This window comes from Colobus angolensis, unplaced genomic scaffold (genome assembly GCF_000951035.1).
Source record: "Colobus angolensis palliatus isolate OR3802 unplaced genomic scaffold, Cang.pa_1.0 Scaffold22, whole genome shotgun sequence".
NCBI classification, from domain to species: domain Eukaryota; kingdom Metazoa; phylum Chordata; class Mammalia; order Primates; family Cercopithecidae; genus Colobus; species Colobus angolensis.
This window is the reverse complement of record NW_012115377.1, coordinates 1078171-1095203: the sequence shown is the minus strand read 5'-3', so window position 1 is coordinate 1095203 and position 17033 is coordinate 1078171. Positions and strand designations below refer to the sequence as shown.

At 57.7% G+C, this 17033-nt stretch overlaps 1 protein-coding gene across 1 annotated transcript in view; it reads left to right on the top strand.

The window, feature by feature from the left end:
• MAP2K2 (mitogen-activated protein kinase kinase 2) overlaps nt 1-17033 on the top strand; it is a 28580-nt gene that overhangs the window by 4578 nt on the left and 6969 nt on the right. The window contains exons 2-7 of the mRNA XM_011943455.1: nt 3921-4067; nt 11879-11956; nt 13044-13095; nt 13182-13306; nt 14517-14730; nt 16578-16642. Of these exons, the coding sequence (XP_011798845.1) occupies nt 3921-4067; nt 11879-11956; nt 13044-13095; nt 13182-13306; nt 14517-14730; nt 16578-16642 (681 nt within the window). The remainder of the gene's footprint in view (nt 1-3920; nt 4068-11878; nt 11957-13043; nt 13096-13181; nt 13307-14516; nt 14731-16577; nt 16643-17033) is intronic.

Sequence of the window (17033 nt, the reverse complement as noted above, 5' to 3'; positions counted from 1 at the left end):
GATCCATGATTTACGAGATTGCTGAGATCATTCCAGACCCAGGCCTGCGGGGCGGCAGCCTGGTCCTCCTCCCGCTCCGGCTCTCGTGGACACTCAGTGAAGCTCTTTCCTCTCCTTTCCTACTCCAAATCCCCAACCCCACCCCTGGCCCAAATTCCTCATTCTTCTGTAGAAACCATCTCCACCTCCGAGCCAGGTCTGGCATTCAGTTTTAACACCCTGACACCATCCGCATGTAATCAGCTATTAGAGCTGGCACGCCCTGGTCTGTGGTGTCCTGGAAAGAATACGGGCTGCAGTGTTCCCCGAGGCAGCCCCCATCCTGACTTAGCAACTAATGCCACCGGGAACATGGCTCCGAGGCTCCGAACCTGGGCTTGCTCAGTCAGCAGGAGCGGGGCAGCCCACCCGTCCCCCGGCATTGTCAGGGTGAACTTCAGAGGGTGCAGGTGCTCAGGAACGCCCCCTCCCTGCCTGTCTGTCTTCCTTTCCCCTCGCACACCCTCAGTGGTGGCTGCCTGTTCATCTGGAATGCTTGCTCGACAGGCCCCAGGTATTACAGAACCATTAAAACTGAGATCACGCTGCAGCCGCCCTGTGCAGACCGGCCTCCCGCACATCTGCTATTTACTACAGCCTTCCAGAAGGCCTGTCGCTTCCGACGGCCTCATTTCACGTTAGGGGCTCCTGGGATCCCTCCCAGTGCCTGTCCGCCACTTCCTCTCCTCAATCACGGCTTGTGACGGCCAGCTGAACATGCACTCTTTCCTGCTTCTTGTCACCCATCCAGGGCTCCTTTGAAGTTTTTGGTCAGGAGCTGAGCCGTCCAAGACAGCAGCCCCCGGTCAGATGTGGCTACTGGGCTCTTTTAATGCAATCAGTCCGGATGTGCTGAACATGGAAAACACGCACCAAGCTTCAAGGGCTTGGTGTGAAAACAAATGTGGCCTTTTCTTTCTTTCTTTTTTTGAGACGGAGTCTCACTCTGTCACCCAGGCTGGAGTGCAGTGGTGTGATCTTGGTTCACTGCAAGCTCCGCCTCTTGGGTTCACGCCATTCTCCTGCCTCAGCCTCCCGAGTAGCTGGGACTACAGGTGCCTGCCACCACGCTCGGCTAATGTTTTGTACTTTTAGTAGAGACGGGGTTTCACCGTGTTAGCCAGGATGGTCTCGATCTCTTGACCTCGTGATCTGCCCGCCTCGGCTTCCCAAAGTGCTGGGATTACAGGTGTGAGCCACCGCACAGGGACTTTTCTTTTCTTTTCTTTTTTTTTGAGACGGAGTCTGGCTCTGTCACCCAGGCTGGAGTGCAGTGGTGCAATCTTGGCTCACTGCAAGCTCCGCCTCCTGGGTTCACGCCATTCTCCTGCCTCAGCCTCCCGAGTAGCTGGCACTACAGGCGCCTGCCACCGTGCCGCTAATTTTTTGTATTTTTAGTTGAGACGGGGTTTCACTGTGGTCTCGATCTTCTGACCTCGTGATCTGCCCGCTTCGGCCTCCCAAAGTGCTGGGATTACAGGCGTGAACCACTGTGCCCGGCCCAAATGTGGCCTTTTCGAGTAAATCTCCCAACCTCCACGTGAACATCCAAGCTTCAGTACCGGGCCCTCGTGGAACAGGAGTGGGCACCAGCACCTCTCAGACACAGCCTGGCTTAGGGGAGAGCATCCCAGGGTGCTGGGGTGGCCCTGGGGCCTGTGGAGCACCATGAGGGAGTGGAGTAGCCCAGGGACCCCCGTCTGGAACTGGATGCTGCAGGCTGGCCTGAGGGGAGAAGCCAGAGCTACAGGGGCAGGCGGTGCCAGGGCTGCGGTCAAGGTGGGACACCCTTTGCCTGAGGAGCGGCTGGGTGGGGGGAGCTGGGCACTGTGCCCCTGGACCCTGCCACGCTTTTCAAGGTCACAGGCCTGGAGCAGGGGGCACACCCCACACACGCCCGGTGCTGTGGCCACGGTCAGCCTCCTGCTGCCCCGAACGCAGCGAGGGCTCCTTCATGCCCCCGTGCCCGCTGACAGGCGGCTCTTTGTCCCTGTGCCTGGAACACCCTCCCCCATCTCCTCCTCACGGTGACTGTCCTTCCTCAAGGCCCGGCCCCAGTGTCACCTCCTTGTTTCTGCTCCCCGGGCACCCGGATTGTTTCTCCTTGGCGGCATTTTTGCCATGTCGGGGTGCTCTTACCAATTCCTGTTCCCGTCCTGAGCCTGGGTCTCCTCAAGGAAGGAGCCATCTCCGTCTCAGTCAGTGGCTATTTCTTCACTCGCTGCACACCTGGGCCTGGCTTTGCCTCCACGGCAGATGAGTGGAAACCATGTCTTTTTCTTGTCTTATTGCGGCGGCTGGAGCGGGATGCTCTGATTCTCCAGAGCGCTGGCCCAAAGCCTCAGGCTGCTCCTTGCCGTGTGGGGGGTCCTGGCTCTCCTGGGGCTTGTCCGTGGGGTTAGGGGTTACTCGTGGTGTTTTATCTGATGTCCTTTCTGCACCATTTTTTTGTTTGTTTGTTTGTTTGAGATGGAGCCTCACTCTGTCACCCAGGCTGGAGTGCGGTGGCGCAGCCTCGGCTCACTGCAACCTCCACCTCCTGAGTTCAAGTGATTCTCCTGCCTCAGCCTCCTGAGTAGCTGGGATTACAGGTGCCTAATTTTTTGTATTTTGAGTAGAGATGGGAATTCACCATGTTGGCCAGGCTGGTCGTGAACTCCTAACCTGGTGATTCGCCTGCCTTGACCTCCCAGAGTGCTGGGATTACAGGCGTGAGCCGCTGCGCCTGGCCAAGTTTTTGTATTTTTAGTAGAGACGGGGTTTCACCATGTTAGGCTGGTCTCAAACTCCTGACCTCAAGCAGTCCACCGGCCTCAGCCTCCCAGAGTGCTGGGATTTCAGGTGTGAGCCACCACACCAGGCTCCTTTCTGATCTCTTGAGTGGATCTTTGGCTTCTTGCCTTTTTAAAGTGGCACCAGGGTCAATTTGATGAAGATTTCCCCTGCCGTCTGGAACCTGAGTGGAAGGAGAGGGAGAATCCTCAGGGGCGTCCTTGGCTCTGTGTGCCTAACATCTCTAGGGGGTGTCTCCAGCTTGAGGGTGGGAAGGGGCTCGAGATAGACCCACCCCAAGCAGGGAGAGGGCTGGAGGGGAGCCATTGCCCTGCCTCCCTCCTGGGACAGGTGAGCACTTTGTCAAAGTCTGATTTGACGGGGAAAAACGCTTTCACACAGCTCCCACTACAACTGAGTGGGAATTAAGTATTTGCTTCATTGGTCTTTTTTGAAAACAGGTTTGTTGAGGTGTAATTCACATACCTTACAGTGTCCCCTTTGAAAGTGTGTGACTCAGTGGATTGTAGTTTATTCGTGACATTGTCCTCCTCATCACAGTCAATTTTACAGTATTCCATCACCCCAAAAAGAACCCTGTCCCCGACAGCAGTCACCCCCATCCCCTCCTCCAGCCCCTGGCACCCATGCATCCCCTTCCTGTCCCTGGATCGGCCTGTCCTGGACAGTTCATAGAAATGGGATCACATACTGTGTGGCCTTTTGTGTCTGGCATCTCGCACTAAGTGTGACACCCTCAGGGTCCCTCCACGCCGTGGCCGGGGTCAAGGCCTGGTTCCTTTTTACGGCTGAGTCCTGTTTCGGTGGGGGATGGGCTGCGCTGGGTTGGCCTGCTCTGCCCTGGGTGGGCGCGTGGGCTCTTTCCACCCTCGCCTGCTGTGAATCGTGGCGCTGTGAGCAATTGTGGACACGTTTCTGTGCAGACGCACGTGTCCACTTCACCTAGGCGGACATCTAGGGGTGGAATTGCGGAGCGGGGGCTGAGTTGGTCTTGACCACTGTTGTGAACGCCTGCAGAGCAGAGGCCCCAAATGCCCTCATCCCATTTTCGGGCGCCCCCAAGCTGGTCTCCCCCCTCTCCCCGGCAGCTGATCCACCTTGAGATCAAGCCGGCCATCCGGAACCAGATCATCCGCGAGCTGCAGGTCCTGCATGAGTGCAACTCGCCGTATATCGTGGGCTTCTACGGGGCCTTCTACAGCGACGGGGAGATCAGCATCTGCATGGAGCACATGGTGAGTGCGTCCGGGACAGAGGCAGGGGCAGGGCCTCCCTGGAATAGAGCGTGTTGGGGAGAAGGAAGGCTCCCCGTCATGGCCCCTTTCCTCAGAGGCAGCAGTGCGCCGGCTTCCAGAGGATGCCACACAGGTGTGTGTATAGATGCTTTGCGCCGGCTTCCAGAGGATGCCATACAGGTGTGTGCATAGATGCTTTGGTTTGGGTTTGTGTTCTTTTTGTGTTTTTTGAGACGGGGTCTCACTCTGTCGCCCAGGCTGGAGTCTAGTAGTGCCACAGTCTCGGCTCACTGCAACCTCCACCTCCCAGGTTCAAGCCATTCTCCTGACTCAGCCTCCCGAGTAGCTGGGATTACAGGCGCCCGCCACCACGCCTGACTAATTTTTGTATTTTTAGTAGAGATGGGGTTTCACCACATTGGCCGGGCTGGTCTCAAACTCCTGACCTCAAGTGATCCTCCTGCCTCGACCTCCCAAAGTGCTGGGATGACAGGCATGAGCCGCCGCGCCTGGCCAATGATTTTGTTTTTTCAGCACTGGTGCCCTCCTCCCAGCTGTGCTTTTTCTCTTGCTGTATCCCGGGTACCGTTACGACAGCAGAGAGGGAAAACACTCCCGTTTTGGGGGTCATGTAGGTTGTTTCTAGTCTCTGCCCCATCTCAAGTAACAAGGCACTGACTCGCAGGCAAACCTGTGAGGTTGAGCCGTGCGAGGGAATTGCTGGGTTCCAGGGCGGATGCGATTAAAAATTGATCACTATCAGGCCGGGCACGGTGGCTCATGCCTGTAATCAGGATCTTTTAAGCCCAGGAGTTCGAGACCAGCCTGGGCGACATAGTGAGAAACCATCTCTATAATTGAAAATATTAGCTGAGTGTGGTGGCACGTGCCTGTTTTAAGATTTTTAACAACATTTAAAAATGGGGTTAAAAGTAGCTCCATCTACATGAGAGGCTGAGGCGAGAAGATCCCTTGAGCCCGGGAGGTTGAGGCTACAGTGAGCTTTGGTCACGCCACTACACTACAGCCTGGGCAGCAGAGCGAGACGCTGTCTCAAAACAAAACTAAGCTGCTGACTGTTCTTAAATGGCCTTCTCAGGAAGGTGTGGCAGTCTGAGCTTGTCAGGGCGGGCCTGTGCCTCCCCCAGCTCAGATCTGTGGGATCACAGTCTCTAGGGGGGGCACACGCACCCCCTCCATTGACTCTGACGTCCCCCCCTGTTAAGACTCTCTGGCCTTGAAGCCCAGAAGTGGGTAAGATTGGGTGGAACAAAAGGAGAAGTGGCCAGAGCTCAAAACCCCGGAGGAAATGCTGCCGACCCCGCTACACCGAGCTCATCAGGTATCAGACTGCCCGCCACACGGCATCCTTTGCAGAACCAGAATGCTTGGCTGACACCCTGCAAACGTGCAATCCCCTTTGACGCTTTTGTAACGAAGGCAGGAAGTGGATTTGAGCAAGGCCCCCACATAGCCATGTCACTCGGGCAAGGCAGCACCGCCTTGGAACCCCGTTCCCGCCAGCAAGGGAGGCCTGGCGTCTGCCCCGCTCCTCGCAGAGTCACGGTGCCGGCGGCATCAAAGGGCGAGGAAAGGATGAGGAAGCGCTTTGTGGTCTGAGGCGGCCCCTCTGTCATGTAGTGCTCCCCATTCCTCCTCCTCTTCCTCGTCTTCCCCCTCCTCGCGTCCAGCAGGCACCCTCTCTACTCAGGAGTTGCGTCTGTCCTCCCCTCACGTGGCTGACTGAGCTCTCAAGACCCCTGCTTCCCATGCGGAAAGGGGAGAGCACGGCAACCCTCCCCCAGCCTCTGTGCTTGGTGAATTTAAAATGGGGGTTCCCCGAGTGGGTGCTGGCACCCGAGGGGACACCACACAGACCACCAAGCTGCAAGAGGGAGACACAGGCCATGCTGTCTGTGTTTATGGGGTGCATTCTTTAAAAGTTCCAAGTTTGTCTAGCCAGGGGTGGTGGCTCACACTTGTAATCCCAGCACTTTAGGAGGCCGAGGTGGGAGGATCACCTGAGGTCAGGAGTTCAAGACCAGCCTGGCCAACATGGTGAAACCCCGTCTCTACTAAAAATAAAAAAATTAGCCAGGCACAGTGGCTAGTGCCTGTAATCCCAGCTACTCAGGAGGCTGAGACAGAAGAATAGCTTGAACCTGGGAGGCGGAGGTTGCAGTGAGCCAAGATCGCACCACTGTACTCCAACAACAGAGTGAGGCTCCATCTCAAAAAAAAAAAGAAAAAGAAAAATGTGGCCCACACCTATAATCCCAGCACTTTAGGAGGCTGAGGTGGGTGAATCACTTAAGCTCAGGAGTCCAAGAGTAGCCTGGGCAACGTAGTGAAGCCCCGTCTCTACGAAAGTGCAGAAATTAGCCAGGTGTGGTGTGCACGCCTGTAATCCCAGCTACTCAGGACAAGAGTCGGTTCAACGCTGGAGGCGGAGCTTGCCGTGAGCTCATCGCGCCACTGCACTCCAGCCTGGGCGACAGAGCAAGACTCTGTCTCAAAAAAAACGTCGGCCAGGCGCGTGGTGGCTCACACCTCTCATCCCAGCACTTTGGGAGGCTGAGGCGGGCGGATCACGAGGTCAGGAGATCAAGATCATCCTGGCTAACACGGTAAAACCCCGTGTCTACTAAAAAAAAAAAAATACAAAAAAAATTAGCCGGGCAAGGTGGCGGGCGCCTGTAGTCCCAGCTACTCGGGAGGCTGAGGCAGGAGAATGGCGTGAACCCGGGAGGCAGAGCTTACAGTGAGCCGAGATCGCGCCACTGCACTCCAGCCTGGGTGACAGCCAGACTCCGTCTCAAAAAAAAAAAAAAAGAACTAAAAAAAAACAGTGTGAAGCGTGTTGATTTTAAAGCATTGGGTGAACCCTGACAGGGCAGCATCCTAGGAAGTAAAGCCATCCAAGGGGGCCATTCCTGCCCCCTCGCCGGCCCTGTGACTCCTCTCCATGCTGAACGATGCCCTCGGAATTCACCCAAGTGCCCGTAGGTTTCCACGGCAGGGCCTGCCCAGCACCTGATTCATTCCCTTCCAGGCCACCCCAGTGAGGCAGAGGGGCAGCTTAGCACCAGGGCTGAGGGTGGGCGTCCGGATGAGGTCTCGGCCCCACCGCTCACTCTCGCCACGAGTTCAGGACGGGACTCTTGCTGCTTCTGCTGTGAAGCCGAGGGAGGGGGTAGTCCCTGCTGGGGGGAGGACTATGTGAGCTCTCCCCAGGATGGCACCTGGCACGCACGGGGTGTTGCCTCCGTGTCCTGCGGCCATTTCCCTGTATTTCTATGCAATTTCCCCACATTTCTATGTCATCTTTATTTTCTTTTATTTGGGGGGTAAGGGGGTACAAGGTCTCTCTCTGTCACCCAGGCTGGAGTGCAGTAGCATGATCCTAGCTCACTGCAGCCTGCACCTCTTGGGCTCAAACGATCCTCCTGCCTCAGCCTTCCAAATAGCTGGGACTGCAGGTGCACCAGCACCCTCAAGTAGTTTTTTAAGTTTTTTGTAGATATGGGATCTCACTATGTTGCCCAGGCTGATCTTGAACTCCTGGGCTCAAACGATTCTCCCGCCTCGGCCTCCCAAAGTGCTGAGATTACAGGGGTGAGCCACCGCGCCCAGTCATGTATTAATATAAAATGGCCAGCACTTGTTGGTGACTGCCAGTGGGGCTGGCTGCCTCCCTTGGGCCTGAACCTATGGCTGGATAACTCGGGGCAAGAACCCAGCGGACACTGGGACCTCATGGGATGGGAGAGGAGAGCCAGTGACTTATGGACCTCATAGAGGTGCCCCTTGGCCTTTCTCAGGGTCTCGTGAAATCTGCTGAAGAATGCCCATGTTGTTCTGCAGTGATGGAAACTGGACGTGTCCATCAGTAAGGCAGTGATTAAAGAATATTTGGCCGCTTTGCAGTGGCAAAGTGAAATCCACAAGGGTGTACTGAATGGGAGTATCCCCAAATACAGCACAACTCATGTAGTGGAGGGGTGGTTGTAGAAAATAAACATCGCATGGGCTGGGCGCCGTGGCTCACGTTTGTAATCCCAGCACTTTGGGAGGCCAAGGCAGGCGGATCACGAGGTCAAGAATTCAAGACCATCCTGGCCAACATGGTGAAACCCCATCTATACTAAAAATACAAAATTAGCTGGGCATAGTGGCGCACGCCTGTAGTCCCAGCTGCTCAGGAGGCTGAGGCAGGAGAGTCACACGAACCTGGGAGGTGGAGCTTGCAGTGAGCCGAGATCATGCCACTGCACTCCACAGCCTGGCGACAGAGCAAGACTCCGTTTCAAAATAAAAGAAAAAGAAAATAAACGTAGCATTGGCCCATTCATTTATTTATTGTCTTTTCAAGTCAGGGTCTTGCTGAGTTGCCCGGACTGGAGTACACTGGTGCCATCCTCCCACCTCAGCCTCCCGAGTAGTTGGGAGCACAGGCACGAGCCCATTTCGATGTTATTTGAAACTCCGGCTGGGCAAGCAGGCCTTTAATCCCGGCGCTTCGGGAGAATCACGTGAGCCCAGTACGTCGAGGCTGCAGTGAGCTATGACTGAGCTGCTGCTCTACAGCCTGGGCAGCAGAGTGAGTCCTGAGTCTGTATTTCCAAATACAGTCCGATCTGGGGGCCAGGTGCTCACTCCTGTAATCCCAGCATTTTGGGAGGCTGAAGCAAGAGGACCTCTTGAGCCCAGGAGTTTGAGAGCAGCCTGGGCAACGTGAGGAACCCCAGTCTCTACAAAAAATTGGCAGGACTTGATGTCACGCCTGTAGTCCCAGCTACTTGGAAGGCTGAGGTGGGAGGATTGCCTAAACCCAGGAGGTCCAGGCTGCAGTGAGCCAAGATCGCACCACTATGCTGCCATCTGGGCAACCCCTGTCTCACAGAGAGAAAGAGAAGAGAAAAGATCTGGAACAATCTGAGTCACGCTTGAGGGGAGAATGGTGGAAGTGATGGGGTATCCGGGTTTTTTATCTTCGTTTGAATTTTTTACAAGAAAAATGTGTTCGCCTACTACCTGTGTAACAAAAGTACAGTTACAAGACCATTTGAAACATCACACACACACACATAAACACACACACACGGTAGAAGTGTATGGTCATGCACAGAGTGAGATTTGGAGCCAGCAGTACACAGCTGCAATACCCTCTGCACCACATCCTGTCTCTGTGACTCAGACAAATTGCTTGTCCTGCCAGACGTTGGTCTTTATAGCTGGAGACCAGCCCTTCTCAACCAGGGGCAGTTCTCCCTCCCAGGAGGCACCTGGTGCTGTCTGGCGACGTGTGTGGTTATCACGTCTGTGGGGTGCTCCTGGCGTGGAGTGGGTGGAGGTCAGGGACGCTGCTCAGCACCCTGCAGTGCCCACACCGGCCCCACCCCAGAGGGTGACCTGGCCCCGATGTCACAGTGAAGAAAGACGGCTGCAGAGAGAGCTCCTGTGAGGTGTCTTCCGCCAGCTCGTGAGGCTTGTGGCCCAGCACTCCGCCTGCCCTCACCTCCTGGGAAAGGCTTTTTGAATTTCCTCACGCAACAAACATTGATTGTGACCCCATAAGAAACGGAGACTGAAGGAGCTGTGCTGGGGAGCAGGGGTTTTAGGGTTTTAGGGTTGCGTTGGCTGCCTTGGCTGCGTTGGCTGCGTTGGCTGCGTTGGCTGCGCTGGCTGCGTTGGCTGCGTTGGTTGCGTTGGTTGTGTTGGTTTATTTTCTGCCACCCTGCCTCTTCGAAGTTGTTCGTCTCTTCCTGGTTTTTGTTTTTTTTGAGGTAAGGTCTCTCTCTGTCACCCAGGCTGGAGTGCAGCGGTGCGATCTCGGCTCACTGCAACCTTGGCCTCCCAGATTCAAGGGGTCCTCCCACTTCAGCCTTCTGAGTGGCTGGGACTACAGGCTTGCGCCACCACGCCCAGCTATTTTCTGTATCTTTTGTAGACGTGGGGTCTCACTGTGTGGCTCGGGCTGGTCTCAAACTCCTCAGCGCAAGCATGCCTTTTCCTCGGCCTCCCAAAGTGGTAGGAGTATAGGTGTGAGCCACCACATCTGGCCTTTTTTTTTAAATTGAGGAGTCTTGCTCTGTCACCCAGGCTGGAGAAAAGTGGCGTGATCTCGACTAACAGCAACCTCTGCCTCCCGGGTTCAGGCAATCCTCCTGCCTCAGCCTCCGGAGTAGCTGAGATTACAGGCGCCCACCACCACACCCAGCTAATTTTTTGTATTTTTAGCGGAGATGGGGTTTTACCGTATTGGCCAGGCTGGTCTCGAACTCCTGACCTCAAGTGACCTGCCTGCCTCAGCCTCCCAAAGTCCTGGCATAACAGGCGTGAGCCACTGCTCCCAGCCCATGTCTGGCTTCTTTTTAAATAATTAGTTTAAGGTAGATTGATAAAAACTGAGAAGAGAAGCAGTTTCCACCTGGCTCTGGCTCACCGGAGCTCCCATCCCGGCACCTCCTCCTGGGCTGTCTGAACCCTGGCCACACCTGCCTTCTCACCCTGTGTGTCTGCATCTTCAGCCTGGAGCTGGTGGATGGAGTCACATCTGTGCTCTGGAGGCCTCAAAGCGTGTTGGGTTCTCTAGAACTGCCCTCGGCCTTTCTCTCCGAGCCTAGCTGGGCAGAAGTGGCCAGAAAGCGGCAACCCGGGCACCCCTGAGCCCCAGGATTTCTCCCCCGGCTCCTCCCACCCATGTGAATGAAAGGCATCCCAGGGGAGGCTGGGCTTTTGCAGGAGTCCTGGAGCAGCGTGGTGGGGAAATCCAGGCTCCCCCGCCCGCCTCTCCAGCCTCCGTTCCACTTTCCTCTCTGCTGAGCGCAGAAGAGAAAGAAGCATGCCAGATGGTGGCAGTGGGAACTCGGCCGGTCACCCCCTGCTGTCCTGGGGGTGGCCTGGCAGGTGTGTCCGGAGCCTCCACCGCTGAAGAGGCATCTTGGGTGGCTCCCAGTGCCTGGGGTTTTGGCGTTTGGGGGTTTTGGTCCCTAGGCTTGTTGCCAGGCAACCTTGGGCAAGACATGGAATTTCTGTTTCACCATTCGTGACATGGATGTGGGGCCGCACCCAGGGACCAGCCTGCCCGTGATGGCTGGTTTCCAGGCCTCCACAGCGGTGAGGAGACCGAGGCTGTGGGGAGGGGCCAAGGTCACGGTCACCTGGGCTGGCCTCACTGGGGTCCGTCCTGCAGTCCATGCACCCCCTGGCACCCGGTCCTACTCAACCTGGCCTTTCTGTCCTAAGCGGCAGGGACAGGCGCAGGGCTTGGTTAGGGAGCCCCCGTGGGGGTCTGGACAGGCACACAGCAACCCGCCGCCTCCTCCCACATGGGGCAGCGCCCGCTTCTCCTCCATGCCCTCGCCCTCCCCTTCGTGTGCTGGGAAGAGGACCCAGGCCCAAGAAGCTGGTCTCCAGCCTGGCCGCCTCCCGTGGCGCACAGACAAGCCCACCATGCAGGCTTCAGGGAGCGCAGGCCCCACAGCTGGCTGAGCCCCCGGCCACAGCTTGGGCTGGCCTGGAGCAAAGCCCCTGCTGTGGCGACCTCAGGAGGGCCGAGTCACGCAACTGATTCCAGGAAGGGATGGAAGGCGGGGGCACCCTGGGCCCTGTTTCTTTCCCACCTTGTGGGTGGGTGTGCAGACCCAAAGGCAGAACTATCAGAAGGCCCCGGACCAGTGGGTGGAGTTGGGCTCGGGCCCCCGCTTCCCATCAGTCAGGAGGCAGACCACCCCTCGCTGGGAGTGGCGGATGCATCCGTGGCTTCGCAGCCACCTGCTCAGAGCCTGCACTCGTTGTGTGCCCTCTAGGATGGCGGCTCCCTGGACCAGGTGCTGAAGGAGGCCAAGAGGATCCCCGAGGAGATCCTGGGGAAAGTCAGCATCGCGGTGAGTCCCGCTGCAGACCCTGCACGGGCCTCCTCCACACGGCCAGGGTTCCAGGAGCCACTCACAGTGCGGTGGGGGTTAGGGTGGCCCCTGCAGAAAGGGAGTGGCCAAGGCTGTGCCCACCCCCTGTGGAGCTTGAACAAGTGACGTCCCTTTTGGCGCCTGAGGTCACCATCTGCCGAGTGAAGGCGTTAGGTTCCCTCTTGACTCTTAGTATCCTCTGTTTGCCATGCTGGTCCCCTCTGACCCTCGTGGCAGGGGGATGTTGGCCGCTGGCACGTTGCAGGGGACAGGAGCTTGTTGAAGGGGAAACCCTGGGGTGGGATGTGGGACGCCAGGACCTCCAGACACACTCCCCCTTGCTGTTAGAAATGCCACCGGGGCCAAGGGCGTCTCTGCTGCCCGGTCTCCAGCGCAGCTGCTCCACGGAGCCGTGTGGTCTCAGCAGACCGTGCGTGTTGCTTCTGGGAGCTTGCACCTTGCCCATAGCAGGGGCCGAGTCCCGCCGGCCCGTACCGGAGTTGGGGTTAAGACACAGGCCGCGTGCTGCCAGACACGCGCTTCAGAGTAGAAAGCTGCCGTCAGCACTGCCTGTGCTGCTTCCTTCACTTCTCGGGATTCTCCTTCCAGGGTGGGCCTGGGGGAAGCGGCGTCCTTCCCGGGCACCCTTAGCCCGTCCCGTCTGGGGACCCTTCGCACAGTCCCTGGGACCCCAGATGCGTTACAGATGCTGCCCTTGAGGCTGGTGTGGGCAAACTCAGCAGCCCGGCCTACTCCCGGGCCGTGGGCCACCGTCTGAGCTTCCCTGGGGCTCAGCCATGTGCCCTGATTGAGCGGCAGTAATGGCATCGGCCGCACTGCGGCCATGTGGGAACTGGGGTTTACTTGCACACGGCACAGGACCATCAGCATCGTCTCGTCTCTGCCCTCGCTTGCTCCACCCCAGCGAGCTCCTCACAGCCTGAAACAGGGTTCCTGCTGCAGGTCCTTCGCTCCAGCTCTGGCTGCTCAGGTCCAACCCCTGGGCTCGGTCAGGAGCTAAGTCCTGGCGGCCTTGTCCCGTGACCCTCTCTGCACTTCCCTGCAGGTTCTCCGGGGTTTGGCATATCTCCGAGAGAAGCACCAGATCATGCACCGAGGTAAGGCCCAACCCGCCCAGCCCCAGAGCCCTGTGGGCTGGCAGGCAACTGTTGGGCGCCCCTCACTCGCAGCCTGCCGCCCCCAGATGTGAAGCCCTCCAACATCCTTGTGAACTCCAGAGGGGAGATCAAGCTGTGTGACTTCGGGGTGAGCGGCCAGCTCATCGACTCCATGGCCAACTCCTTCGTGGGCACACGCTCCTACATGGCTGTGAGTCCCCCCAGCTCTCCCCTCAACTCTCCCCGCCAGCCCTCCCCTTCAGCTCTCGCCCCCAGTTCTCCCACACAGCTGTCCCCTCCATCTCTCCCCCTCAGCTCTCCCCGCCAGTTCTCCTGCGCAGCTCTCTCCCCCCTCCCACAAGGCTTTCCCAGCTACTTCATGGGCACACGCGCCTACATGGCTGTGAGCGCCCCTAGGACGTTCCCACCCCAGCTGCACCCTCCCCTCCGTCAGCTCTCCCCACTTGCCACAAGGCTTGCCTAAGGCCGCTGCCTCCTGGGAGCCTGCTTTTCGGATTCCCCTTGCTATTTTTTATTTGTTAATGTATTAGTCTTTTGTAGACACGGGGTCTCGCTGTATTGCCCAGGCTAGTCGTGAACTCCTGGGCTCAAGTGATCCTCTTGCCTCAGCCTCCCAGAGTGCTGGGATTCTACCAGCAGGTGTGCCTGAGCCCCACGCCAGCCAGATCTCCCCTTCCTGCTGGAATTCTCACGGAAGTTTTTGTCTCTAGCAATGCCTACCAGGTTTCTTTCTTTCTTTCTTTTTCTTTTCTTTTTTTTCTTTTTTTTTGAGACAGAGTCGTGCTCTGTCACCCAGACTGGAGTGCAATGGCACAATCTTGGCTCATTGCAACCTCCACCTCCTGGGTTTGAGCAATTCTCCTGCCTCAGCCTCCCAAGCAACTGGGACTACAGGCGTGTAATTTTTTTTTTTTTTGAGACAGAGTCTCACTCTGTCACCCAGGCTGGAGTGCAGTGGCGCCATCTCGGCTCACTGCAAGCTCCGCCTCCCAAGTTCACGCCATTCTCCTGCCTCAGCCTCCTGAGTAGGAGACTCAGGGACTACAGGTGCCCGCCACCACGCCTGGCTAATTTTTTGTATTTTTAGTAGAGACGGGATTTCACCGTGTTAGCCAGGATGGTCTCGATCTCCTGACCTCATGATCCGCCCACCTCAGCCTCCCAAAGTGCTGGGATTACAGGCGTGAAGCTCCAGGCGTCGGGCTGGAGCCTCTTCAGCAAGTGCTGCAGGGAGGCCCTGGGTTGCTGAGCCGGGAGGTAGAATCGCTTAACAGCTCTCCATCCATTGCTGTGGTCATTAGCCATGGAGAAGGTGACTGGAGCTGTAACGGGGCAAGCCTCCCGGGTTCCAGCTGCCATCTTGGCCCCTCTGGGCTCTTTCCTTCCTGCCTCTGCTGCAGCCGGAGCGGTTGCAGGGCACACATTACTCAGTGCAGTCGGACATCTGGAGCATGGGCCTGTCCCTGGTGGAGCTGGCCATCGGAAGGTACCCCATCCCCCCGCCCGACGCCAAGGAGCTGGAGGCCATCTTTGGCCGGCCAGTGGTCGACGGGGAAGAAGGAGAGCCTCACAGCATCTCGCCTCGGCCGAGACCCCCTGGGCGCCCCATCAGCGGTACGGCCTGCGTCTGCAACTTCCGGTCTGGACGCGCAGTACCCTGTGCGGGGCCTGCTGTGCCTGGGCCAGCAGCTGCCTCTCCTCCGCCCCTGTCGCACCACCTGTCCCCTGGATGGTGCCGGCTGCGGTCAGCAGTCCTGAGATGGTCCTGGGGTTTCCAGGGACAGAGCTGGAAGCAGTGAGCACCCCGAACCTGTTCTGTCCGGGCAGTTGCAGCTGTCGTTGCCAGCTGGAGGGATCTGGGAGGATAGCTTTGCCGCCAAGCCCCTGGGCAGCTAGATTTTCCAACATGTTATCCCGAACGCCTTCAAACGTACGGGAACGTGGAAGAAACTGGCCACTGCGGAACCTGGATTCTGCAGGTGACACGCTCCTGTGTTCAGGCCACGCCTGCCAGGGAGCCCCGAAGTGGAGATCTGACTTGGCATGGCCCTCAGTGGTCTGCTGGCTCCGGCCCCAACACACACAGGAGGGGACGCAGCCCAGGAAGGGGCGGGAGGGCTCAGGCCCCAGGGACAGCTGGGCTCGCAGAGGACAATCCGACGCTTCGGGCAGGCACCTCAGGAGCGGGAGCTCCCAGACGCCAGGCAGAGACGCCTGAGCAGACACTTCCACCGCCTGAGGGAAGAACCAGGGGCCGACGCTGCTTGGTGCAGAATCACGGGAGGGTCCTGTGATTGTTTTTGAAGTCAGACATCAGGGAGAGTTAGTGGAGTTAGACCCCAAAGGACCCTGTAGCGGACTCTGGTTGGTTTTAAGACCACGTTTCCGAACTAAAGCACACACCCCACAACTCCCTGATTTCAGTGGTTTTCAGTCACAGTGCTGCGTCCCATCACCTCTCATTCCAGAACCTTCTCAGCTTCCCAAGAGGAAACCCCGTCCCCATCAGCCGTCTCTCTCCGTCCCCTTCCTGCCCCTGTGAACTGGCCCGTCCTGGGCATTTCACAGAAATGGGATCACACATTGTGTGGCCTTCTGTGTTTTGCGTGTGGCTTCTCTCCCGGGGCGCAGTGACCTCGAGGGTCCTCCACGCCATGGTGCGTGTCAGAGCCTGGCTCCTTTTGAAAGGCTGAGTGGTATTTTATGACACGAGCAGGCCACGTTTTGTGGTCCTTCTACCCTGGACGGACTGGGGCTGTGAGAAGGTGATTTTTACAGCACTAGCAAGCCCAAGTCCTCCCCCCCAGCCAGACTGCTGGGATGTCTTGATCTCATCCCAGGGAGAGTCCCCCAAGTCCTTATCCTCAGGCCTGGCCTCGGCCCCTCTCAGGTGGTATACCGTCCCCAGCCCTGCCCCCAGCCCAGGGCCCCAGCCCGCCTGCCCATTTTGAGACAGGCAGAAGGCGAAAGTCCAGCTGCCAAGCTCAGGCCTGGCCAGCTGGTTCTCAGACGGGTCAGCCACCCCTAGCCGGTCTCTCGTCCTGAATGGCACTCGGGGCCTGCCACCATCACCGCCAGCAGCTCCATGCAAGGTCACACTGCTGTCCTTGCCTGCGGTCAGCACCGTCCCTCCCCCTGCCCGCCAGAGAGGAGGGTGATGACTTGGGCACGTCCGGCAAGCCTCACCGAGCCAAATGTGTGACTTCTCAAAAAATGTTCATGTTCCTTTTGCCGTTTTTTTAATTCACTAGAGGCTCAGGCAAGGAGTGGCTGTCCCAGGGAATGGAACACAGCGTCAGGCAGAGGAGCTTTGTCCTGTGCCTCTGCACACCCACCTCCGATTTAGGCTGGCACAGGGAGGAGGGTGCCCAGTGGTGATCAGCCCCCTGGGAGCCCAACCCCCAGCAGAAGTAGTGAGGTGGCCCCCGGCCCCTCTCACCCCCGTCTCTCTCCCTGTGCAGGTCACGGGATGGACAGCCGGCCCGCCATGGCCATCTTCGAATTGCTGGACTATATTGTGAATGAGGTTTGTGCTTGATGCCTTTTGGCTTTTCTTTTCTTTTCTTTTCTTTTCTTTTCTTTTTTTTTTGAAGCAAAGTCTCTCTTGAGTAGAGCAAGAGTCACCCAGGCTGGGCTGGGCGCAGTGGCTCACACCTGTAATCCCAGCACTGTGGGAGGCTGAGGCGGGCAGATCACGAGGTCAAGAGATCGAGACCATCCTGGCTAACACAGTGAAACCCCGTCTCTACTAAAAATACGAAAAATTAGCTAGGTGCGACGGCAGGCGCGTGTAGTCCCAGCTACTCGGGAGGCTGAGGCAGGAGAACGGTGTGAACCCAGGAGGCGGAGCTTGCAGTGAGCCGAGATTGTGCCACTGCACTCCAGCCTGGGCGACAGTGAGACTCTGTCTCAAAAAA